This window comes from Panthera onca, chromosome A3, assembly GCF_046562875.1.
Source record: "Panthera onca isolate mPanOnc1 chromosome A3, mPanOnc1 haplotype 2, whole genome shotgun sequence".
Taxonomy (NCBI): domain Eukaryota; kingdom Metazoa; phylum Chordata; class Mammalia; order Carnivora; family Felidae; genus Panthera; species Panthera onca.
The window spans coordinates 45,014,899-45,040,657 of record NC_138341.1 but is presented as its reverse complement, the minus strand read 5'-3'; the positions used below and the strand labels follow the sequence as shown (position 1 = coordinate 45,040,657).

The 25,759-nt window shown below is 41.0% G+C and overlaps 1 protein-coding gene across 5 annotated transcripts in view; it reads left to right on the top strand.

Moving 5' to 3' along the window:
* Window positions 1-25,759, top strand: part of CTNNA2 (catenin alpha 2) — a 1,102,119-nt gene that overhangs the window by 372,126 nt on the left and 704,234 nt on the right. For all 5 annotated transcript variants that reach the window (XM_060656428.3, XM_060656443.3, XM_060656437.3 and 2 more), the window contains one exon: window positions 13,364-13,567. In XM_060656428.3, coding sequence (XP_060512411.1) covers window positions 13,364-13,567 — 204 coding nt within the window. The remainder of the gene's footprint in view (window positions 1-13,363; window positions 13,568-25,759) is intronic.

Below are 25,759 nucleotides of genomic sequence, written 5' to 3'. Positions count from 1 at the left end.
CTGCATGTGAGACTTTCAAGTATGTGACGTTGCTGCTCTCAGTAACACTCCCTTCTTCACATAAACCGTCTATACTTAGGGGCACACGTTGTGAATGCTTACTGGTGTAGCTTCTACCCTCTGGGAGTTCAGAAAAGCTCCTTTTTCAGATAAATCGGGATCAAGGATTTTACAGTGGCGGTTCACCAACCGGAGGATTTAGTGGCCTCAGCTAGTCTGCCTCACACTGACCACAGAAGTGACATTTGTCATCACAAGAGGTGATGTACCCCATGTCGGTAATTCTGAATCTCAAGCTCACTGAGCCACGTCAAATATCAGGGTAGACCAAAAGGTGCTTCGCTGACTGAAGGGCCACCCACCTGGATTCATCTGCAAATACTAGGTTCACTATAGTGCCATGTAATGCTCCAGAGGCCTTTTGATAAAAGTAGGAAAAATGACATTTTTGTTTATGAACCCTAAATCATCTGTTAATGGGGATGGAGTGAGGCAGTCAGGGACTTCTGTGGCTGGATCCAGTGGTTTACGAGGGGAGTCCTGGGGGATGAAGTTTGAGAAGCAGGGACTGGTGTCAAATTGTTGAGAATCTTGAGGGCTGGGGTGGGGGGACCTTGAACATGAAGTAATCGTTGTGAGCTTGAATTTCTTTTGGCTATACTTGCTGAAAATGACATCCTGATTGGAGGAAAATTGTAACACATGGCTTAGTTATATAGGGGATTTTGACATATTTTCAAAGGAGATGATGGAAATAGAGAACCACCAGGTGAGATTATAGCATCTTAAATTGTCAGATGGTTGGTGATTAGGTAGTTGGGGAGGCATTGACGACTTGGGGCCAGTGGGGTAATATGATTCAACCGAATTTTGAGAGTGGTTTGTTGGGGGAAAAAGAGTTGCACAAGAAAAGAGACGAATGTGGAGTCTTGATGGTGGAATCAATGGAGGTGATAGTGGTCTGAATAGGGAATGGAGAACATAATGACAATGGAAATACGCACTATTACATTAAGAAAGCTATTTCAAATGGCCTAATCGCTAATATTTATTAATTCTATATATCCTATACTCTTCAAGCTTTTTACATAAATTATTAGCAATCCTACAGTCTAGATACTGATACTGCTGCTAGTTCTATTTTTCAAATGAAGAAACCCTCATCATTTAAGCAGCCTCCTCAGCTAGAAGTTACAGCTAGCAGGAGTTGCGGTCAGGATTTGAATCCCCACCGTCTAACTCTGTACTGTTTAACCCCTGGCCTTAGATTCTCCTGATGCTTGATGTTTCAACAAAAGTCCCCGAGAGGATGTGGCTCCAAGTACAGGGGCTTTGGAGGCAGAGACTAGAGGTTTTCACTGTGTGGTCTTCAAGTCACTTACCCTGTTTGAGATGCCTTGCCTTTATTTTTGTAAAGTGAGATTTCCTCACTGATTCTGGTTTCTCGTTAGTGCACCAGGAGACTAGAGCGAGATTATGGGTTTCTGTTTGCCTCCTGATTCTGCTTTTCTTCCATAGAAATGAGGACATTAGGCTTTGGAGGGTGAGGAATTTGTTCTTAAACATGTTATGCTTGAGGTGATGGACGTCCCGAAGGCGATGTTCAGTGTGCAGCCAGCTGTAGGTATAAATAAGGGTCTGGGCCTCAAAGGGTCAGAACTGCACGTGGAACTTAAGTTCTCATTCACAAGCAGGTGGCAGCTAAGGCATGGAAAGCATTGAGCTCTCTAAGAAAGAGGTGTTGAGAGAACTTCTGAGGACAAGGAGCAGGACCTTGCAATATACCAGCTACTGGGGTAGAGTGAGGAAGAAGAAATGAGGAAGAAACAAGAGGAGGAGCCCTGAGAGGGGTATAAGGAGAACCACAGTAAAGCAGAGCTTGTTGAGCATAGGCGAGTCAACTTGAGGAGTGGATGGCAAATTGTGGTAAGTCCCACATGCAGGGCAGAAAGGATGAGAGCTGAATTAAAAAGATGGTTGGGGCACCTGGGTGGCTCAGTCAGTCACCCTGCTCTTGATTTTGGCTCAGGTTGTGATCTCACAGTTTCTGGTATAGAGCCCCACATTGCCCAGTCTCTTTACTGGCATCACGGAGACTGCTTGGGATTCTCTCTCTCCTCTTTCAAAATAAATAAATAACCTTAAAACAAAAAAAGTTGACAATGTAGAGAGTTGAAGGAGAGAAAAGAGACTGTGACTGTATTTTCAGCAAGAGGGTAAAGTAAGTTTTCTTTTTTTGGCTCTCTAAATATTTGATTCAATTAAATGCATTTTGGACACTGGCTTTCCTGTCAGTCCATAAGGTAAAACTAAGGATGATTACCTTTGCCCTGCTTTACTGTGGTTAGTTGTCAACCACTGTTCTTGTCAGAACTTGAAACTATGGTCATGAAACGCCCACAGCAACTCAGCAACATTCACAGGTGGAATTAGGGAAAATGCAGCCAGCTTCCACTGGCCTACAACGTCAGGTAGAGACATCCCATAACTGGACTTTCACTCATTGTTTTTTGTGCATTAACTTTAGTAAATAACTCTGTCTTCCTAAATAATCAGTTTCTACTCTCAAATGAAATTCCTGTGCGCTTAGATTTCTCTTAAAAAAAAACATTAAATATCTAAGAATAAAACGTGCTGTATAATTATCAAGTCATTATCATTGTCATTTATTGCCGATTAAACTGAGCTGTTTAATTGCAAATAATATCTTAAGTAGATAAATGGAATAGTTTATTTTTAAGTATATGCCTGAGAAGAAAGAGAGGAAATCAATAAGGTACTGTGCAATTTTAAAATTAAGTCAAATCTAAAACGGAGATTAGAGGTTTTTTGTTTGTTTGTTTTTGTAGCTTAATAAAACATAGATAATTAAAACTCAAAGTCCTTAATGTTTTCCATTCCAAATGTTACCTCAATTAGGCCAAGAGAAACTTTTCATGTAAAGATAGAAAGATTCTCATCAGGAGAGCTTGGCACAGAATGAAAAGATGAAAATGTTTCTGTGTTAATTATTGATACACTACAGGGAGAATGAGTGTTCAACACTGAACGAATAACATGCTTTTGATTTAGAAACCCCAGTTAATTTATTAAAGTGGTCTTGATTTATGCTTTTATCTTAGACTTCAGTCTTTAAAAGAAGTATTTAAGGCACTTGGAGTCAGAATTATGATCATGCTTCATTGTCCATAGCTGGCTTTCATCCTCCATTGTCAGTGCTATGAAATTCCATTATTTTCCCTTTGTCAGTAGACATTTTAATGGGCAACTCAGAGACTGCCTTGGGGGTTACTAGTCAGATATTGTTAAGGGGATAACAGACCTCATTTAGATAACACTGTAGTAAATAGTTAATAGGTATTGCCAGGATTTGCTCACTTGTTTTGTTTCTGATTGGATCAGTATTTCACAATAATTAATACAGCAATAACATTACATGTGTTAACACACCTTAATCCCACTAGGGCTCTCTGAGACCTTCTGTGATCTAGACCATTTCTAAGAGGCATGAAGCTGTAAACTAACCCAAAACTTGGGTTTCCCTAGGCACACTCAGTCTCTTCAAATTTCACCGAGGCTAAGGCCCTGTGGCCGCCAGACAAAACGGCCTTGTACTCTTTCAAAACAGAGGGACTGTCGAATTTTAAACTAGGGAGACAGGGAGGGAGGAAGGAAGGAAGGAAGGGCTGTGGTAGAAGTGAAACAGGACCTGCCCAGTGATCCCGGAGACCAGGTGAACGACTGAAATCTGCAGAGGCAAATAGGAGAGTGAACGGAAGAAGGTACAGGGGAAAGGAAGTGAAGACAGGTACACATTGTTCTCTTTTCCTGGGAAAAGCTCAGAATAATTAAAGGAGACATAGTGCCTCCCTTAACCATGCCTTGTTCTTGAGATTTCCTGATTAACTGCTTTAATTACTTCATATCAGAATGACTTCCTTCTTTAGAAGAATGAGTCTGACTGATGTTATCTTCCTTCAGATTTTTTTTTAAGATCTTCAGAAAAGGAAAATGAATAACTGCACAAAGGCCTGTTGACTTTGTTTCCTACTTGTTTGATTCAGAATAGTTACGTTGTACAGCAGCTGGTGAGGGTCTGGTGTACATGAGGTAGAACAGCACAAGTTGTTATTTTTTTTTTTTTTTGGTTGCTACCTTGAACTACGAAGGTAGTAAAAATCCCAGGACACATTTATCTTCCAGGGTTGTCACAGACAATTAAGAAAGCCACAGGATTTTCTCATACCACTAGCATTTGCTTTTTGCCTTTTCCATGTTTATAAGATTAGACTTGGGGCAATGAATCATTAAATCAGTACATAATTTATTTCATAAAATTGTTTTCTTTTTTGGAATTTTGAAAATTATGTATTTGAGATGACTAAGTTATTATCTAAAGGGTTTAACTGACATTGAGAGCCAGAAAATATGAAGAGCATAAGTAAAATTTTGTCCCACTTTTCAACAAGCAGTTTCTTGGTTCCTAAAGAAAAAAAAAAAGTTTGACCTTTCTCATCTGGGCATTAAGAATCTTAGGAACTTAATATGTGGGTATAAAACCACTCCATTGGAGTTAGGTATATGCTAGAGCCTTTCTTTTTCTTCCTTTTTTAATGTTTATTTTTAAGAGAGAGAGACACAGAGGACAAGCAGGGGAGGGGCAGAGAGGGGAGGACACAAAATCTGAAGCAGGCTCTAGGCTGACAGCAGCAAGCCCCATGCGGAGCTGAAACCATGAGGTCATGACCTGAGCCGGAGTCAGACACTTAACCCACTGAGCCACCCAGGTGCCCCTATGCTAGAGTCTTTCTTCTGGTGTAACTGTAGCTAAACACTTTACTGTTATGCTCCAGATTTTACTTGGTATGTCATGCTTGCTCAGTTATGGCTTTGAGTGCAATTAGATACAAATTCAGCTTAAAGATAGTTAATTCCTGGCCAAAGAAAGACTAAGATATATTTGTGTTTCACCTCTTGGTAGGACAAACATAATACATGCAGACTACTTTGAAACAGATGAGTAATTACGAATAGGATGAACTAGCATTTGAGAGCTTTTATCCCTGGTAATCGTTGACTGTTTGCATACCTTCTTAAAGTGTATAAAACAACCATGTACTACCCCCATTGAGTATCTGAGATGGAGAGGTGGTTATTTCATTAATTTCCTCATGGTGATTGGCATCATGCATGCCAAAGGATACATGAAAGAAACAATGTAATGCAGTGGCTAGATCATAGACTCTGGAGCTGTAGGGAATGTGTTGCAATTTCAGCTCTGCATTTTGCTCTGAGGCTGGACAATTACTTCTCTCCTTAAGCACATTACTTGCTTCCTCTAATGGACATCTAAGTGCATTTTTTCCCTTGTGTTTTGTTTTGCAATTCTTGCTATTGTAAATTGGGTCTTACCATCGGATATTCCTTGTATATATGAAGGCAGTTAATTTTGCATATTTATACAAGTGGCTTTATGAAAAAATTAATTTGTAGTGAGTTTTTGGTTGATTCTTATTTTTTTTCCAAGTTAATAGGTATAACATCTCCAAAAATTATTTTATCTTCTTCTTTCAACTTTAAAAAAAATTTTTTTAACGTTTATTCATTTTTTGATAGAGACAGAGCATGAGTGGGGGAGGGGCAGAGAGAGAGGGAGACACAGAATCCCAAGCAGGCTCCAGGCTCCAAACTGACAGCACAGAGCCTGATGCGGGGCCCAAATGCATGGACCGTGAGATCATGACCTGAGCCGGATTGGATGCCCAACCGACTGAGCCACCCAGGCACCCCTTCTTTCAACTTTTAATGCCCTTCTTTACCTTTCCTAATTGTGTTTTCTAGAACCTTCAGAAAGATATTAAATAATTTTTATAAATTTGCAATTTTTTTTGTTTTGTTTCAACATTAGTCAGATTGCTTCTATTATTTTACATTGAGTCTGTGGCTTTTGGATTAATGTATTTGTAAATATGTACAGCCCACAGATATGAACACCTAAACGCCTGGTTTATCACCAGTAACTTCCTAGCTTTCAAACTCAATGGGTATTTTCAGTCTTGATCTTACTTGCTCTCTTTGTAGACTTCCCTACTTTTTTCCCTTGTCAACTGTGCTCATGAAATCTCTGGGATCTACTCAGAACTCTCTGGCCATTCTTAGTATCATTTGTGAGCTCCTTTTGTCTACTATACATTGAGGGCTTCCTGATGTTGTGTCTTGGACTCACTATTCATGCTGTTATTTTCCCTGGGGATATCGTATCCATTTTCATGGCTTCTGCTCCTGCCTTTGTTCTGATGGTCCTGCATCTCTATAGATGGCCCTTTTTCATACCCTTACAGCCAACTTTCCACCAGACTTTTCCACGTAAATGAAACACAGGCATGTTAAACCTACTCTTCTTCACCTGCTATCTTTTATGATTGTCAAGGTCAGCAAATGTTTTCTTAAAGGATCAGTCGTAAATATTCCAAGCTTTGTGGGCCACACAGTCTCTGTCCAAACGTTTCAGTTCTGCCATTGTAGTGTGAAAATGGCCAGTATGTAAACGAACAGGCCTGGTTGTGTTCTAATAAAACTTTATTTACAAAATAGGAAGCTGACATCCAGGATATAGCTTGCTGGCTCCTGCCCTGTGCATGTTGCCATGCTATAAATTTAGGTTTTATCTTTGACAGTTTCTTCTTTATTCTCATAGGATGTATATCTTCAAATTTTGCAGGTTGAATTGTGTCCTGCAATATGTACTCTTCATCTGCATAAATACGATCTTGTACTCTCCTCATTTTTTGGGGGGGGGGTTCTAAAGGCTTGGAAATTGCTCTGAAGAATTCTACTTTTAGTCCTGCCAAAGCTAATTCCCTAACTGCCAGAGGAAGCTTTCTAAAACCAACCAGGATTATATGACTCTCATGTTTCAAACTCTTGATGACTCTTCATTGTCTCAAGTAGGGTTGACAAAGTGAAAGCTTACTAACATGGCATAGAAGTCTCTCAGAATATGGCTGGGCTCTTTTCACAAACTCTGTCCCCTATTCCTATTTTGATCCATTCACATCTTTGGAGAAGCAAATGCCAAGGTAAGTGGGATCAGATACATAAGATTTTCCTGTGAAGGGTAAAGTGGGAGAGGACCAGCAGAATCAGCTGAGAGAGATTTTTGACTGCAGTGCAGGTCGAACACTTGTGCAAGGAGAGCAAGAAGAAACGGGTTTTGTAGGAAGAGCCACAACACAGTTGTGACAATGTCTCAGGCCAGAGGAAAATCCAGAGCAGGAGCAGAGGTTGCCTGTTGGGCAAGTCCCCATCATGCAAAAGTGGCCTGATTGGGCTTGGCAATTGACAAAGGCTACCTGGGGTCAAGTGTGGCTTCTTATGAAATGGTGATGGATCTATAGGTCCACAGATGGAAGCAGTCCATTAACTGTGCTCACGTGGAAGTTTCTCTTAAAGGAGAACTGATTGGGGCACCTCCATGGCACCAAACCTGTGACTTCACACTTGACACTTCAGCTTCAATAAACCTCTTGTGATATTCTTCATATGCCATGATATCCTTCATCTCCATGCATTTGTTCCCAATTCCTGCCCCTGACTTTGCTTGGTCAAGTACTTTTCCTGCTTCAGGCCTCAGCTAAGGGATAATCTCCGGAAACACGTCTTTACCTCCCACCTCCCAAATTGCCATTACTCAGTGATCCCTCAGCATCATTGGTATGTTTTCCAAATTAGGATTGGTTGTGCATGCTTTTGGTTTTATTTTTGAGTGGACAGTAAACCTCTTGAAATAAAGAATTATTTAGTCTCTGTCTTCAGATATCCATACCAACTGATGCCAATTTTGGAATGAATGGTTGTACTCTCAGTTAGTTATTGGAGAAGGTGACCCACACGACACAAAAGAAAACAGTATGACAGATGATACTCATGCCATTATATTTGGTTTAGGAGAGTTGCATAGCTGACGTATGAAATATATTTTTTTTTATGATTGTGATTAATTAGAATCATTTCAGCCAATTGTGGGCAATCTGATATAGCAATGCTGGGCTTAAAGTCAAAAGACTTGTGTTCAAATCCTGAGGTCAAATCCTGAATGACCATGGCACAACATCCCTGGTGTCATTTTTTTCTCTTCCATTAGATAGAGATAGTAATATCAAGAGCACAGAATTGTAGACCTCTCAAACCATTTGTAATGTATACAGCCTCTTGCTTTACAAAGGTCTCTTGGCTGCCTCCTGTACCAGCCTGCATCAGGCATGACTCATTATCCCATGATTGTACTGAAACCGAGATCACATAACTCCCTGTAGAGAGAATGGACGATAGCTGTGATTCAAAAGCAGGTGTCTTCTAATAACGGTATGTGAAGTGAAGAAGGTATATGTATTATTCTGGGTACTGGTCTTAAACTGTATGGACTCCTAAATTATTTCAGGTTAAATTTTTTATAGAATTCAACAGTGGAAATAATGGGAGATCAATTATGTAATAGACCATTACTGCACTGACTTACTTGATGGAAGAATAGAATCCTAGCCTTCTTTGCTTGGGGATGAATTGTTGTGGCTGCTGTCTTTAAGCCTCTTCTTTCCAACTGCCACTCCTTAAACTGTAAGAATGAAACGATCATTTTCTAAAAGTAAAGATGTTAATAAAGAACACGGTAAGTAAAACTCACAAAACACAAAATATTATGCAAGTCAAAAAAGTAGAATAAAAATAGAGGACATAGAAAGAAATTAAAGTCTCATTTTTAAAAAGAAAAATATTAAGAAATGTAGGCCTGCCATTTTAAAATGAGCTAAAATGACAATATAAGATGGAACTAAGAGATCAAAAGGATAAAAAGATTAAATGAGCTTAAAGAATGCAAACAAGAGACTTAGACATTTAAAATGTAAAATCTCAGTGGATTAAAATAAGTCAGAATAGTAGGAAACAGTATAAAATTCTATCACAGGGGCGCACCTTTGTTTAAAGGCAGAGAGAAAGCCTTGGCCTTGCCCTTCTCTGGTGTTAGCATGTTACCAACTTAAAATACTCCGTGACCAGGAGAGTTTTGATCCAGAACGCTGCTATGCCCCTTCCCGCCAGAAGAGGGCAGCCGCACAGAGAGTCGAAGACAGGCTGTACTGATGCAGGAAAGAGGCTTTTTACATGTCTGAAATGACCCTGAAGTGTGCTAGCAGAGACACCTGCTAGGTGTTTAAGTCATTCCCAAATACTGCAGAAGCAAATATTTCTCCCTCTCTCAGCTTTGACATTCATTCTTTCTATTTCTTGATCAGGATTCAGTTCGAGGAGTTTTTTTTTTTTTTCCTATTGCTTTAGCAACTATAAATAGAGTCTTTTCTTCTAGTCCTTAAGCCTCTGGATTCATTTGGCTGTGTGTGTGTGTGCGCGTGCGTGTTTTCTTATTTTTTAAAGCCTGTTTGAGATCTGGCCAGTTTTCTGAACACATACCCATCATCCACACAACCAACCCATGCGCCCTCCCTTACACCACACATCATCCCCTTCCGCCCATTACATACAGCATAAAGCCACCCACTCAGAAACACACATAGGCAATGCACACACACCCATGCACACTTCCCTTTACCTTTATGCCTGTTCTCTCCTGAGTGGCTTCTCCCTGGCAGCCCTTCCTGTCTATCGTTGCAATGCTTCCTATCTCCACCCCAGATACAGAAGAGAATATTGTACATTTACTGTTTCTTTTCCGGGGAGATTGTTTGAAACATTTTTCCCCTGTAATCTATAAATAATGAATAATTCCATTAGAAATGTGATGAACAGTGTAATTTTTATGCGGCGTTTTTCAAGCTCACTGCCTTGGTGCATTTACTCTCATGACAGCCTTGGGTCGTGGCAAGTGGGAAGATCATTCCGCTGACGTTTCCATGTTTCCTAAAGTGTGTTCCTGGGTTGTCCTAGGTAATGCATACATTGTAAACGGAACCCTCTCTTTGCTCAAACAGGTCTGAGGAATGCTGCTGTAAACTGACTCCTTTAATGCATAACTCCCCTAAAGCATGTCATGTGATAATTTCCTCTGAGCCTTACAGTATTTTCAAAACATATTGGCCAGGGAAACCTTATTTTTTCATCAAAACATTACATCTCTAAGCTCAGTGTTCCATGGAAAATAATTTAGGAAGTAATGTTCTAATGACAGCAGTACATTTTCCTCTGTTCTGCACAGAAACTGTTTCACAGTTGCTCTTACTGAAGAGTTCAAATTTACCTCTGTATATTTCCATCAAATTGGCACTTCTTTATATTTTTAGTACAACATATAATAAAAAATCTGTGATAGAACTGGTATGTGATGCTGAAGAGTCTCCTGAAACCTCTAAGCAGAACGAATGATTTTCATTATGTTTTATGTGAATAGGAGTTTCTGCAAAAGAGTTCTTAGAGGGGCACTTGGCTGACTCAGTCGGTTGAGCATCTGACTCTTGATTTCGGCTCAGGTCATGATCCCACGGTCATTGGATGGAGCCTCACATCAGGCCCTACCCTGAGCCTGGAGCCTGCTTGGGATGTTCCTTGTGTCTCTCTGTCTCTCCTTCTCTCCCTTCTCTCTCTCCCTCTGCCCCTCTTCTCTGCTCATGCACATGTGCTATCTCTCTAAAAGAAAAAAAATTCTTTGAAGATCAATAATCTCTATAAAAGAAAATAGTCTGATTATATCTTCATCAGGTGTTTAGTTAGATTATCAGTACTTAATGCATGTTACATGATAAAATTATCATAAATGCATTAATCAAAAGCAGTAGAAAGAGGGAGTGAGAAAGAGAATTAAAAGGGATGCCCTTGGGAAGAGTCACTGCGGATACAGCTCTGGTAGAGATAACCAGGGTGGCAGGAACACCAATGTTCTCCTTTCAGCCTTCCTTTGGGAATCTCCCATCATGATATACCCTGCAAAGTCATCCACTATACTGAGGCCTCTTCGTGATTTTTTGACACTGCTGGGAGGGTTACTAGTGTACAAGATACAGGGTCTGAGTAGCACTATTCTGAGTTAAGTAAGAAGCATCTTCTTTCTAAGATCTAAGCACAAATGTGAAGCTGGTCTTTAAGCCAAAATCCACTACAGGATAGCTTATCTTCTGTTTGCACAAGCTCGTGCATTTGCCTTCTACACTGAAGAGAGAGCTTTGATCAATGAGTAATTACCTAGGAAATCCAAGATGCCAGGGGACCTCAGACCTTGTCTCTGTCTAGTGGATGCTTCTTTCTTCCAAGTCACCACCTGCTTGCACTCATTCCTCAGGACCTCCTAGCCTTTGTGCTGACAGCATCCTGCTTTATAACAGGAATCAGAGAGTCAGAGCCACTGATGTGTTGAGCACAAATTTCAGCAACTACCTTAGGATACTTTGGAGGGTCAGGGCACAATTTACCAGAGCACATAGTCAAACTTATTTAGTAAAAACTAAGCAACTATTTTATATTCCTTTAGAAGAAAATCACACAAGTGTCTTTCATAGTCTCCACTGTCTTTTTAGCACTAAGCACTCTAGTAGGCAATATGAGTTTTTAAAATTTGACGAACATTTAAGGAATTATGTGATCAAAGGACATAGCAATGAAATGGCAGTCCTGCCATAGGATCCTAGGGTCGTTAGACCATTGACTCCATTACCACCACTCCGGTCCTTGGACCTCTGAGTGTGCATCTCCAGTGAACGTGAGCATACCATTTGCTACAGCAGGTCTTTGCACTCTACTTAATGTTGTTAGAATGATCTTCCTTGTTCTGAGCAGAAAAGGGGTCCCCAGTGGAAACCAACCATTGGGAGAAGTCCGCTTTGCCTCTATTTCATGTTGTTATCACATGCTTCATGTCTCTCCACTCCTTTGAATTGCTGAGAATAATATTCTCCAGGTTCTGCTATTTCTCTATCTTTGATCTCCTTTTTTTAAAAGTCTTTTTTAACGTTTTTATTTATATTTTGAGACCGTGTGAGCAGGGGAGGGGCAGAGAGAGAGGGAGACACAGAATCCAAAGCAAGCTCCAGGCTCTGAGCTGTCAGCACAGAGCCCGATGCGGGGATCGAACCCATGAACTGTTAGATCATGACCTGAGCCGAAGTCAGACACTCAACCTATTGAGCCACCCAGGGGCCTCTGTGATCTCCTTTATTGACTCCCATCCTTCTGCACCCCCAGGAATTGGTATTCATTGGGTCTTATTTGGTTTTATTATTCTATTCACATTATTAGTATGTCAGTTACTGCCTTGTGTCCCGATAACCCTAATGATTCCCAGGTCCTCATACAGGTTAATCTGTCTCTTGAATTCTGGATACATATTTCTGTCCACCACTGGATATCCCCACTTAGGTGTTTCCAAGCTCCTCAGACTTAGCAGGGGCAAAGTGAAGCTTAAATTCTCTGCAACACTTTCGTGTAAAGAAGTATCTCTAGGGGCGCCTGGGTGGCTCAGTCGGTTAAGCGGCCAACTTCGGCTCAGGTCATGATCTCGCGGTCCGTGAGTTCGAGCCCTGCGTCGGGCTCTGTGCTGACAGCTCAGAGCCTGGAGCCTGTTACAGATTCTGTATCTCCCTCTCTCTGACCCTCCCCTGTTCATGCTCTGTCTCTCCCTGTCTCAAAAATAAATAACACGTTAAAAAAAAATTAAAAAAAAAAAAAAAAAGAAGTATCCCTATTTTCCCCTTAGGTAGGCTCCTTCAGAACATGCTAGTGCCTCTATCATGATGCTGTCAGCTAATTGTGACAAATTCCACATACGTACAATGAAGCTTTTTCTAGGACACTAGTTTTTTATACAAAATATGTTCATCTCTGTTCATCTCTGTACAGTATCTGCCCATTGGATGCTATTTGCTAAGGTTTCACAAGGCTTCCTTTGTTGGGATTCCCCACTTCTCATGAAGTAGATAGAACAGGTACACTAGTCACCACTAATGCATCTTTAAGTTATTGATTACAAATCATGTTCAGCTCTGGGCCTCTAAAATCTTCCCTTAATCCTTCAAAGTGCTACAATAAAATTTGCTTTCCCTGAAGGCTATGCATGTAAAAAAAACAAAAACAAAAACAAAAAAAAAACCCGTGTCACAATCTCATTTGAAAACTCTTTGATTGAGGATAGCCTTTTCCAAGAACATGTTCTTGAAACAAGATGTGCTGTTTTCTCCCTGAAGATTAGATTTAGGGGAGAGTCTCTTACAGACAGTTGCTACTTGGTCAAGGCCACCTTGGTGTCTCTCAACGCAACCAGCTACTTCTCTATGGAGAGTCTTGCCTTAGATATTTCTGGTTTAGAAAACAGTGTGCAAAGGCAGTCATCTCTTCTCTAATTCTTTCATGGTGCTGCTTTCAGAATAAGATAATCCTGGACCCCATGACGTTCAGCGAGGCCAGGTTCCGGCCGTCCCTAGAGGAGAGGCTGGAGAGCATCATCAGTGGCGCGGCGCTCATGGCAGACTCGTCCTGCACACGTGATGACCGGCGCGAGAGGATCGTGGCCGAGTGCAACGCCGTCCGGCAGGCGCTCCAGGACCTGCTCAGCGAGTACATGAACAACGTAAGTCCCGGGCTCCGGGGCTCCACGTCTGGTGGGTTTGGGCACCGTCTGGTGGCTTTTAGGAAAGCGTGCATAGCAGGAAGAGGGGACAGGTGTTTTCTGGAGAGAGTCAGGTGAGACTGAAGAACCGCTTAGGGAGGGTAATGCCCTGAGCTCGGCTCAGGATGCACTGTTAGCGGCTAAGAGAGTGGTGGAAGAGACTTGTTGTGAAAACTTTGGCTGTTTACTTGAATGATTTTGTGGTCATTTTGATGGCTGACCCTGGATTGAGGTAAGATGGCAATCGGTAAAAAAAGGATGGTGGATGGAAATGACTGAGGATCGAATGAAGTCCTCCTGTACAAAGGGTGGCTATAGATACTCATCGTCGTCCTTAGGAGGCATTGATAAGCATAATAGATTAGCAAATGTTTATACAGGCTTGGTTTAGGTGGAAAGGTTCCAGTGGCAATGCAACGTGGAGGAAGTATTGATTCATTGTGCAGCTGGAAGTCCTTATGAGAATCAGTCTCTAGGCCTTCAAATGGGTATTAGTGATACCCAGCGATTTTGCAGCACAGGCAGTAGCTGTCCTCTCCTACAGTTGTAAAGTGGGATGGTCGTTACAGACCTGAAAACTATGCAGAGAAGATGAAATCCATATTCTTGGTTGTGAAAGGCACTGAATTATGTTTGTATTGATTTGCTACCTTCATTCAGCTAAAATTATGTGGGTGGTGCCCACTGCTTACAACCATGAATGATCTGGAGTTTCTCCTGTCCTGGACTCCTAGGTTTGAGAGAATTCAGCACAAAGTGGCAAAATGTAGGTACAGTGAGGTCTGGACATCACATTTTGAAGGAATGCTCTGCATGGTGGTCAAGCAGGGAGCAGGGACACTGAAAATCTGCTCACGGCTCTTGAAGCCCATGCTGGGTCCTGTTGGAGCACCATGAGGCAGCACTGAGACAATGCAGTCAACCCTGGCCTCCCTCCAGCCCAATACTTCTTACTACCTGCCCCCCACCCTGCTGACTTGCAGCCTACGGGTAGAGCCAGGAGTCAGCATTGACAGGAACTGTCTGCTCCTGCCAGACTCCAGAGAGCTTTGACCTAGAAAACAAAAAGATGTAGAATGTCCTACAACCTGAAAACCAAAAATCTGTCTCCTTTCCATCAACCTTCAGATTCTTTGATTTGGGAAGACTTGCCCCTTTCCAGCACACAAAGAATAAGGTATGGATGTCTAATGTGGATGCTTATGAGGATTTCTCCATATGACAATGGATGGCCAATACTTTCTGCGACTTTGGTTTATGGGTGCTACGCTGAGTAAAGCTAGAAATATTGACTGCCACTGTCTCCTATGCTGAGTGAATTTTTGAATAGTGGATTTAACAAGAAAGAATGCTTATAAAAGCTGGGACTCTATGTTTGTTGTTTTTAACAGAATAGCAGTAGGTTACTTAACTTGCGTATGGAATTTGGTTTATAGTAAGGCATACTGGTATTTCTATCCATGAAGAATTATTGCCCAAGAAGAAGTAGAAACAGAGATCACAGTGATGCTTAAGATGTCAATATGAATAATTCAGGGAAAAAAAAAGTATATTCCTGTGAATAGTAATCACAGAACGGGACTAAACAAGAATTGATTGAGAAGTGACATGCAATTTTCAGGTTGGTGTCTAGAATCCTGTGAATTAGAAGTTTTTTTCTTTCAGTGTAAACTCCTATAGATCAGCAGAGCTATGGATTTTTGTATTATATTGACTCTAGGTGCTTGTTTTTCTCTTCACAACCTTGTGATACAGGAATGTTTTGTATTTTGTGTTATGAAAACTTGGTTTCTACTTTGATATGGTTACAGATAATACATGGGCGGGTTTAGTGCTTAAATTTCAATGTGTGCAAATTCTCTTCACTTTGAACCATCAGGATCAAAGCCTTGAACTAAAATACCTCCTATTGACTTTGATGTAAACTGTGTAACTTCACGCTTCTTTGGTGATTTCCAGGTAGAACTGGATGCAGCTGCATCAGCTTTATATATCTCCCCAGTGCTCTCATTTCTACTTTGAAAATACCAATTTATGTTTGGGTATGGCATATAGGACTATAAACCCCACATACACCTCTATGCCTTGACTGGAAAGTCTGTTGTATTTAACAGTAACCAGTAAATTAGTGGTGCCTAGGCTGTTGGTTATAAGACACTTCTTTTTAACGTTTGTGAGCTCTGGGAGTAAATGTATTATCAAATAATCACTCTGCAGATTTTCATCTTAATGAGCTAAACAATATCATTAGGATAAAGTATTTATTACATAGAGAAGAAAAGATTTAAAAATGGGCATAACTGAGACTTGAGGATTCTAAAAATGTCCTGATCTTTCACTGATGAACATTCAACTTGTGAAGCTCACCTGTAGGCAAAGCTGTTCTAGAATCTCGGAAATGCCGAGCCATATCCAGTGCAGGGAGATGGAGACTGGGAGGGAGAGCTGTGTACTAAGTGATTAGGGGAAGGTGTCTGCCTGGGCCATGTGCCATGGGTTCCATGGAGCTCAGGAGCTAGCATTGTGCGTTAGCTGTTTTCACAAAGGTATACACAAACTGGTGTGTGTGTGTGTGTGTGTGTGTGTGTGTGTGTGTGTGTATGATTTGAAGATGTAACAAAAATCAGGTACTTCAGAGAAACTGGTAAGAGAAAAAAGCACTGGGTAAACAGATGCGTGTGGCAAAAATTATGGTCACAGAGTATGGCTGTGATAGAAAATAAAATCCGTGCGTCACCTTGTTTTGTCAAGTTGGTGATGTAAGCCCAAATGAGAAGTTTCTTTAAAGAATCCTCCCTTAAATAGAACATATTTGTCCATATTTGAAGACTGATAATGACTCTTTCTCCAAAAGATGTGTGGCCTTTGGATGAGTGCCATCAGAGTGGTGCTTGGAGTATTATGCTGAGTACTATAAATAGTGCCAAATTATAATGAAGACATAAACTTTTCTCTGTAACTTACAATTTTAGACAGTTTTTTTTTCCTGTGGCAGTAAATTTTTTTCATTAAAAAATCTTAAAAGTGGTCCTAAGATAGGCAACAATTAGACATGGTATTTTATTGATAAGGATTTTATGGTGGGTTCAAATATTATGTCCATTCAACAAATGTGTTTTGGCTACTTTGGGCCAGGCGCTGTTCTAAGTTCCTGGCTTATAGAAGGGAACAAAATAGACAAAATTCTCTGTTCTCTACCCTCTAGTTGGGGGAGACAATAATTTGCACCAAGGCCCTCTCAGATGATGACAAGTGACACAGGGGAATGTAAAACAGGGAGACAGAGAGCATGGGGTGTGGCTGTAAATAAGGATGGCCTGGAAAGTGTTCATTGAGCAGATACTTTTGTTCGAAGACCTTCTGGAGGTGAGGGAGCAAAGAGCACTTGAGGTGAAAGTAACAGCAAGATTAAGCACCTTGGGAGCAGGTGCCAAGGAACCTTCATGGGCCCATGATCATGGCTGTTAGGAATGAGTGGGGCCAGCAGAAAGCGGTTCTGCAAGGTTACAATGTGTCTGACTACCCAGGGCTTGTGCTGCGTTCCATGGAATTTGACTTTCACTTTAATGGAATGGGAGTTCATTTGGAGAGTGTTGGGAAGAAATGTGTCTGTTTTATGAACACAAAATGGACATCCATCCGTGTGAATGGCAGTTGCGGCTCTAACAGCCACCCTGTGTGGTATCTTTAGTTGGTATGTTCATCTGGCTTTGCTTGCACAGAAAATTCCGATTTTCTCAGGTGTAACCATTTGTAAAGAGCTCACTTTGCAATGCCTGGATACTTTGCTAGACAGATCCCATTTGGAAAGGGAGTGAAGTAGAAAAATTTTGTTTCAAAGTTGTATCACCAAAAATATCCAACTACTCACATTCTTATAAAAGACTAGCAAAGTATAGTAGTCTCACTACTAAACCTAAGTGCGGAACAATAGAGAGATGTGTTAAACCATTACTTATTTGTGCACCATTTGCTGGTAGGTTTCGGTGAGAATATGTGATAATCATATGTGCCTGGACTTTGTGTATTGTGGTGCTGTGTGGTCTGGTTCAGTTTGACATGCATGGACACTCTGTGTTGCTCTAAATTGTTTTTAAGACTAATGCCAAACTATCATTTTTTCAAACCACCAAAGTTTAATTGCACAATGATGGCAGAGAATCAGGTGGCATAAAGTAATGACTTGTCTCTGCTGTGTTAAAATGTGTCAGGTTATTTTTTAATTGTATTTTTATAAGTAGTTAAAATGATATATTTTTACAAAATACTTGAATCCAACTTTTTTCAAACCTCCCAAGGTACCTAAGTGGATCCCTGGAGATAATTTGTAAACCACTAATGTAATGCACATGTTAAAAGCTGATGTGGGAGTGTATATACATATTACAAGTGTCTGAAGAATCATTGTCTTAGCCTTTGCCAAAGAGTGGAATTTATTGTAAAGAGAGTTCCCAGTGGGTCCAGTTTGTGAGGGATGAAGTCTGAAATGAGGTCTGAAAAGTTCATGCTCCACCCAAACTAGGTCCTATACCATACCAAGGCTCCAGAATTCAAAAGTATATTAGTAACACGTGAAGTGATATCCAGAGTGGAGGGAACTCTGAAAATAGTGAGCTTGTATCCTGTTTTGTTGTCGTTTGTTTTCTAATGATGGAGATGCAAGAGAAATGTATGTTTATTGTAGATGATAAAAAAGAAAAAAAAATATTTAAGCTATCACCCCTAAATATAATCATTGTGAGCAATTTTGCATATGTCTTTCCAATGTTTTTAAACTTCAATAGTGACACATTTGTACACACATGGAGAAACACATAGGCATATTATACCTTGAGTTAAAAAAAAATAGAGTCATTGTGTATGGTATTTTGTAATCTATTTTCTTAATGTTTTGTGAATATGTTACCAAAGCAGTAAACATTCTCTAACCTTAGGTTTACTGGCTGCTTAGCATTTTATTATATAAATATGTAATAATTCATTGTGAAGCAATTCGTTCTGACAGTATGTCTTATAGAAGAGTGTTGGGAAAGAGAAGTAGGGAAGCCTTTTCATGCTGGCAGCATAGAATATTGCTCTAGACCTAAAGTACAACCGAGGAAACAGTGAGACAGTGAGGTGGCACAGCTTTACAGTTTAGGTGCTTTAAAGGGATCGCTGAGAATTTCATACAGTGAAACTTTGGTATGTGAAGACATTTTAAATGCCTTTGAGGTTTTACTTAAACTTCTCATAGGTGTATTTTTTTTTTCTTTATTGTGTTGGTTTTTCTGTATAACCTTGCTTTTCATTTATCAGAGTTTCCCTAAGTTGGCTATAGATAGTACTGCAGAGAGGGGTCTAGGACAACCAGCGGGCAAGTTCAGTAGTTGGATTTGATCTAGGGTCTCAGAGAAGGCCTTGAAAGCTTCTAAAAGGAGTGCCATCAGAAAGATAACTTTGTCACAGAAATTCTTGTGCTGCCAAATATCTCTCCGGTGGGGAGATAGAAGAAAGGCTGAGTAGCTGTCATCACTTAATAAGGCTAGTTGCTAATTACACATATAAACTGCTTCAGTTTTATGTAGGCCTTCTCATTTCTGTCCTTTCAGTTACTATGTAGAAGAGGGGGTGGAATTCACAGATGCCAGTTCAGCTGATGACAAGTGTCTCTACCAAAAGATTTGGCTTAATATAAAATAGAAAGTAATGTTTGAAAATGCTCGTGGGCCCTTTTTGACCCGGTGTTGCCCGTACTTGCCTATAAAAGGCCTCTGTTTTAAGAGGAAATTTAGAGCTGTCTTAATGGGACTGGAAGTTCCATTCAAGGGAAGGATTTCCAATATCCTAATTTGATGTCTATGGAGAGAAGCTTTTCCTTGTCTTCTCCTTATTTTCATTTTTTCTTCTCTGTCTCTTTATACTCTGTGCCTTCAAATGTGCTCAGTGCTCTCATCTCCATGAATTTTGAGCTTCAGATTCATCTGTGCAATTATGCTTCTTGTATAAAACTTTTGCTCTATGAAGAGATAATTTTTAAATTGCTTTTTAGTTGGTATTCCCTGCTCAGACATTGAAAAAGTACAATTAGTTTACCAAATCCTTTTCCTAAGGTCTAAACCTGTTCTTTGAATCTACTCTTCTAAGAAATACGGTTGGGAAGAGAAGTCTTTTGGATAGCACATGAGACTTCATCTTTGAATTACACTGCACTCCCATTTGCCTCCATTTTTAGGAAGTTTTCAGTGTGACTTCTGGAGGTACGCTGGCACTTGTCCAGAGTAACACATTATTTTAAAATATTCTTAGCATATTCTTTTTCTTTAAAAAAATTAAGCTTATTTATTTTGAGAAGAGGGTGCATGAGCAGGGGAGAGGCAGAGAGAGAGAGAGAGAGAGAGAGAGAGAATCCCAAGCAGACTTCACACCATCAGCACAGAGTGCCATGTGGGACTCGATCTTGCGAATCGTGAGATCAAGACTTGAGCTGAAACCAAGAGTTGGACACTTAACCGACTGAGCCACCCCAGTGCCCCTCAGATTATGTTTCTAATGGTGTTCAACTGAGTTTGCTGCAGTGGGATCTCAGAAGGCCAAGGGAATGTTAAGGAGAGGTATGCAGAGGTATGCAGAGAAGCACTGGCTCAGGCTTTGGTGATAGGAGAATGTCCAGCCATGTTGGGGAAACATATTCCCAGGGGTAGTAATGAGGGTGAGGGAAATCGTGCCATGATCAGATGTGCCACAGAGTGCTAGAGTGCTCTGAGTGGCTCCAGGAAGAGATGGAGACTGGCAGGTGGTTGGTTAGCACAGAACACCGGTATGGGTAACATCTAGTCCTCATGGGAGCGTGCCAGGTCTCCTTGGTCTTAATGCACAGTATGGGGCAGTTATCCTGGTAGGGGTGTTAAGCCCTTTGAAAAGTATATTGTGCTGTATACATGTTCGCTGTTACCTATTACCAGCTCATTACATGCAATTGAATGACTTACAGGATCCCAGAACAGATAGGTCTGACTAGATTTGTTTCCTTTGGATCATCAAGGTCAGTTCTTAATGCAATCTCACATGCCATCTCTTGGCCAGGAAAGGTCCTTCCTACATGAAACTCTACCATGTTCCCCACTATGGATAGTTTAGCAGAGTTTACAAGCCTGTGCTTTGTAACGACCTATACACCCAGGTTCAAATCTTTGTATTGTCCTTCGTATCTGACACGAACTTGGGCAAAGTGGATAGACTCTGAGCCTCAACTTTTTCAGCTATAAAGTGGGTAATAGAATTTACCTTTGGGAACATTCAGAGATCAGATGAGGCAGTGGCAGCCAGAGAGTTAAGTGTGAAAGTCATGTTTACTTCCATTTTCTTCCCCAATGCTCTTCTGTCCCTGTTTTGTTAACCTCAAATAAAAACTCTATTCTGTAAAATTCATTGAGGGCTTTTTGGAGATAATGAGTGTAATAGATAAGGGAAAGCATCATTGGGTGTGTCTGGATGGGGGCTGAGCTGCCAGAAATGTACCTGGCTGTGTGGCCCTGTTTAGGGCAATACCGTGGACAACACTACTGACAAAGCGTGGAAGCAAAGGAGACTCCTTTTAAATGGGCTTTTTGAGACCTTGGAGAAAAATGACTAAGCTGGCAGTCCTGAGAAATCAGAGAGTAAACAACAGGAGGGCCAGGCCTCTGAGCTGTAAGAGGTTGGAGAGGTTGGATGCAGTACAGCTTTGTCTGAGTTAGTAGATGACATGCCTGCCTTTTCCTGGTCCTTTAGGCTTCCAAGAGAAAAAGATCAGGGTTCTCCCTTGAACATGGGAATATCTCTAGTCCCTGTAGATCAGGGAGACAGACTAAAATTCTAAGGGTATAAGCCTGGGAAAAATTACTGGTATATCCTACACATACAGCCTTCTTCCTTAGCTCTAAAATATGATTCTGTGATTCTTGGGTCTTAGGATTAGAATTTGGATTAGTGGTTAGAGGTTGGAAGTTTTTGTTAGTGTTTTCATGGAACCTTCAAAATTTACTTGAAAAGGTTCAAAGTGGTCACCCATAGCATAAATTTCAGAAGCTTGACCAATACTATGGCAGGCTGAGGGATCTATGTAGGGCATTTACTTATACTGGGAGCTCCTAAAAGTTGGCTGGGATCCATCAATAAACTTAGTGGGATGTACTTGATAAGCAAAGATGAGGCCCACTGGCTGACAGTCTCTTGAGAGTAGGAAGATTTTGGAAAAGCAGTTTGCCTTGTTTTCAAAATGAAGTTCCCAGTATTGGTTCTATAATGAGTTAAGTCTGAGCAATAAAGTTCACGACAGCTCTAGATGCTTAATGCTGACTTCTCTTTGGAGGAAAAGAGGTGCTAAGCAATCTCAATCAATCTCTCTTTCTCTCTCTCTCATTCCCTCTCTCTCATTCCCTCTCTCTTCCCCTTTTCCATCTCTCATTTTTCCTTCCCTCCTTTTCTTCCTTCTACCTGGTAGAATTTTTTTAATGTTCTTTTTTTTTTTTCAACGTTTTTTATTTATTTTTGGGACAGAGAGAGACAGAGCATGAACGGGGGAGGGTCAGAGAGAGAGGGAGACACAGAATTGGAAACAGGCTCCAGGCTCCGAGCCATCAGCCCAGAGCCTGACGCGGAGCTCGAACTCACGGACCGCGAGATCGTGACCTGGCTGAAGTCGGACGCTTAACCGACTGCGCCACCCAGGCGCCCCTTTAATGTTCTTTTTAATGCAAGGATGGACTCACAGGAATGTAATAAATGGCAAGAAAACAAACTAGAGACAGGTCTGCATATTCCTTCTGGCCTAGACTTGGGCTTTAAATGGGACAGTATGTAAAGAACAGGTGACAAAATCTAGGGCCCCACTAGATAGCCAGATTAAGGATCACAGTATAAAGCCTGGATTCTCAGATGGTGACACTATTTGGGCATGGTGGAAGAAGAGAAAACTTCCCTACAGAGAGAAGCAATGGAAATGCATGCTGTCTTGGTCTTTAAAGATCATTGTAAAAAAAGCAAAACAAACCCCTTTTCATGCCACGAAGAATTTATAACCACAATCTCCCCATCACTCAGTTTTGGGGTCAGCACATGTTCTAGGGTGACATAAAATGTATCCAAAATTTCACTTAAAGACATCCTGAATGTTGGGCTGCCAGGTACCTGGCAGAAGAAAATACCAATCCTCTCTAGAGGAATACATTTTAAACCCAAGCCTCAAAGAATTTCTACAGATAAAGTTACAAGGAGTGGAAGTTGAGATTCCAGAATCTCTAAACACAAAATGACACAAGCCATCCTGAATGAGAGTTGGCTAAAACAACCAATTATAGATCAGACCTACAAGGGCTGAAGGTTGGCAGTTAATAGATACAAAGTGTAAACTGTCTCTAAAGAAATGGAAGACGGTGTTGGAAATGTGATGAAGGAACCAGAGACGGTCAAAATTGATTGGGAATCTTAGAAGGCAGGGCTGGGAGTTGCGTGGTAGGGGAACATGGGTTTACTTGAAGGGGTGGGACCGGAAGGTCCTGGCTGCCACAAGCCCGCAATAATAGAGAAAGAAGAGATAGGGTAATTGGGGGTGTCTGGAGCAGTGCTGGCAGTAACCTCTTGAGTAAAAGCTGTTTATCTCTTGTTGCAACTCTGTGCTTGGGTCTCGGTCACATTATCCACAGTGGACTTTAGGAGGAACATAAAAGGTCAAATCACAAAGAAAAATGACTAAATGAGACAGGAGATGAAAATAAAAATCTGCCTTAACAGCAAAATTAAGTCCCATACTTAAAATTCTAGCTAGTTTCTTTCTCCTTATCAAATAGATCCCTCTGCTGAGTCCTTGAAAGTTGGTTCTGAATCATACAAGGTCAATCAATATGATGAGGAAGAGCAAGTAATGTTATGAGACAGTAAGGGCCTGTCTTTGATTTAGTCAATGAGCAGAGATTCTTGACAGAGTTGACTGCTGAGTCCTCAGATTTGGCCATCCCAGTTGAGACAGCCGGACAGCACAATCTGTCAATTGATCTTCTTGGGAGAGCCTTTCTGGTGTTTCGGGGAAGATCTCAAAGCTGTCAGGGAAATCAGCAGGCTGTACATCACCACCAGAACCATGAGGCTGGATAAACTTTTCCTTTGTGTTCTCAAAGAATATGGGAAACCCATAACCCTGGATTTCTTGTTCCTGGATGGGCTGTTCCAAAGATAAGCTCACAAGGGCCTTTTTTCTTGGGTCTAATCCTGCCTGGAACCCATCCTGAAAACTTTCTCTTGATTCATTTAGGAAATTGTTACACTCGGAGAACTAAGTGTTTCACTGCTGCCTCTGTAACTTTGCACTTAGCATCCTTCTGACTGGAATGTTCTTTCTCAAACTTCATACGGCTGGCTCTTAATATCATTAGTGTGTTTGTGTGAGAGGACCTGCCAGCCTATAGAATTACAGCTTCACTTTGTGTTGTTATTGTCTGGTCCTCCACTGGATTTTAGGCTCCCATGAGGGGAATGTTGTTTTGTTCACAGTCTCTAGGATCTAGAGTGTCTAGCCTGCTAAAAATTTTTGAATTGAATAAAATAATTATCTTGCATTCTCTAATAATAATCATGAGGAGGGGGGCGCCTGGGTGGTTCAGTCACTTAAGTGTCCGACTTCGGCGCAGGTCATGATCTCACAGTTCGTGGGTTCGAGCCCTGCGTCAGGCTCTGTGCTGACAGCTCAGAGCCTGGAGCCTGCTTCAGATTCTGTGTCTCCCTCTCTCTCTGCCCCTCCCCTGCTCATGCTCTGTCTCTGTCTCAAAAATAAATAAACATTAAAAATAATAATAATGAGAAGGAAGAAGGAAGGAAGGAGAGAGAAGGAACAAGAACAGTAGCAACATAACCCATATGTTTTGAGTCCATTGAGTCCAGTGTTTTGGAGCAAAATGGTTTATGTTTTCTGTCTGCTCTACTACCTAGACCAAACTACAAATAAATTACCTAAAGTTAACTATACTTGCCTTCTTCATGGCTTATTTTGAAGTGCCCAGATATTGCCCTATAGTTAAAACTATATGTAAAGCCCTGGCAGGGGCCCAAATGATCCAACTATAAGTGGAGAAAAAAAAATGACACAAAATGTGCCACTTGTTTGCTTTTTAGTTCAAAGAGTCCCACCAAGCAGCTTATTCTTAATTCTGCCATTTTAAGTATTTCTCTAGACTGAGCTGTTTGGGCATGAGTCCCTGAGGGAGGTATGCGAGGGGCTGGGAGGAGCTGGGCCATTTTTAGTTGTAGAGAATTCCACAGGCTGGGCTGGGGACTTTGGAAAATACTTAACTCGTGACTTCCTGAAAGGCATAAAAGCATTTGTGTATATGTATCCAAGAGATAAGTCAACATAAGGAAACGGTCACAATTCAGCTGTTGGACTTTAGAAAGTGTCTCCAGAGGCCCAGCCCCAGCCTGTGGAATCAGTTTCCTAAAGAGCGATTAATACTCTCTAACTTTAGAAAGTACCCCAAGTGATTTCTATGAGCAGGTGACTTAGGAAACCCCTGATGTATAAGTCAGTGGATCACATCAGGAGTTGATTTAATATAGCGTGGGCTTAAAATGGGTTTTCTTTTTTGTGAATGGAGACAAATACTTTTGTAAGAAAGCATCAAATGAATATCACCTGGGAAGTCTGATTGAGCTACATTTCATCTCAGCCTGGACATTTAGGATTTCAGAAGAGACTTGTGAACCTGGATAGCTAATCCCTTCTTTGAATTCCTTAGAATTAGACAAGCAAAGCGGAACCAGTAATTCACCTGTGAGCTATTAAATTAAAGGGCAGCTGTTTTTTTTTTCTTTTTTTCTTCAAAGCTCACCTCTCTCAAATGCACTTCTTCCTACACATCTACTCCCCCATTTGTAAAAAGACAGTTTATCATCCTTGGAAAGACTCTGCTCTCAATATGTGCCAGAACTAAAATACCCAGTCTCACAGATGATTCAAAATCCTTTTTCTTAACAGCTTAATTGCTGATTTCAGTTTCTCCTAACTCTGCAGGTTTGGCTGCAGCTGACAGATTTATAGCATCAACCCAAGGCTTTGCCTTTGCCAGTTGATACCTTGAATTGAACTTTTGTTTCAGGTTCTTTTGGTGACTATTCTAGGGTGCTGTTTCTGACAGGAAATAG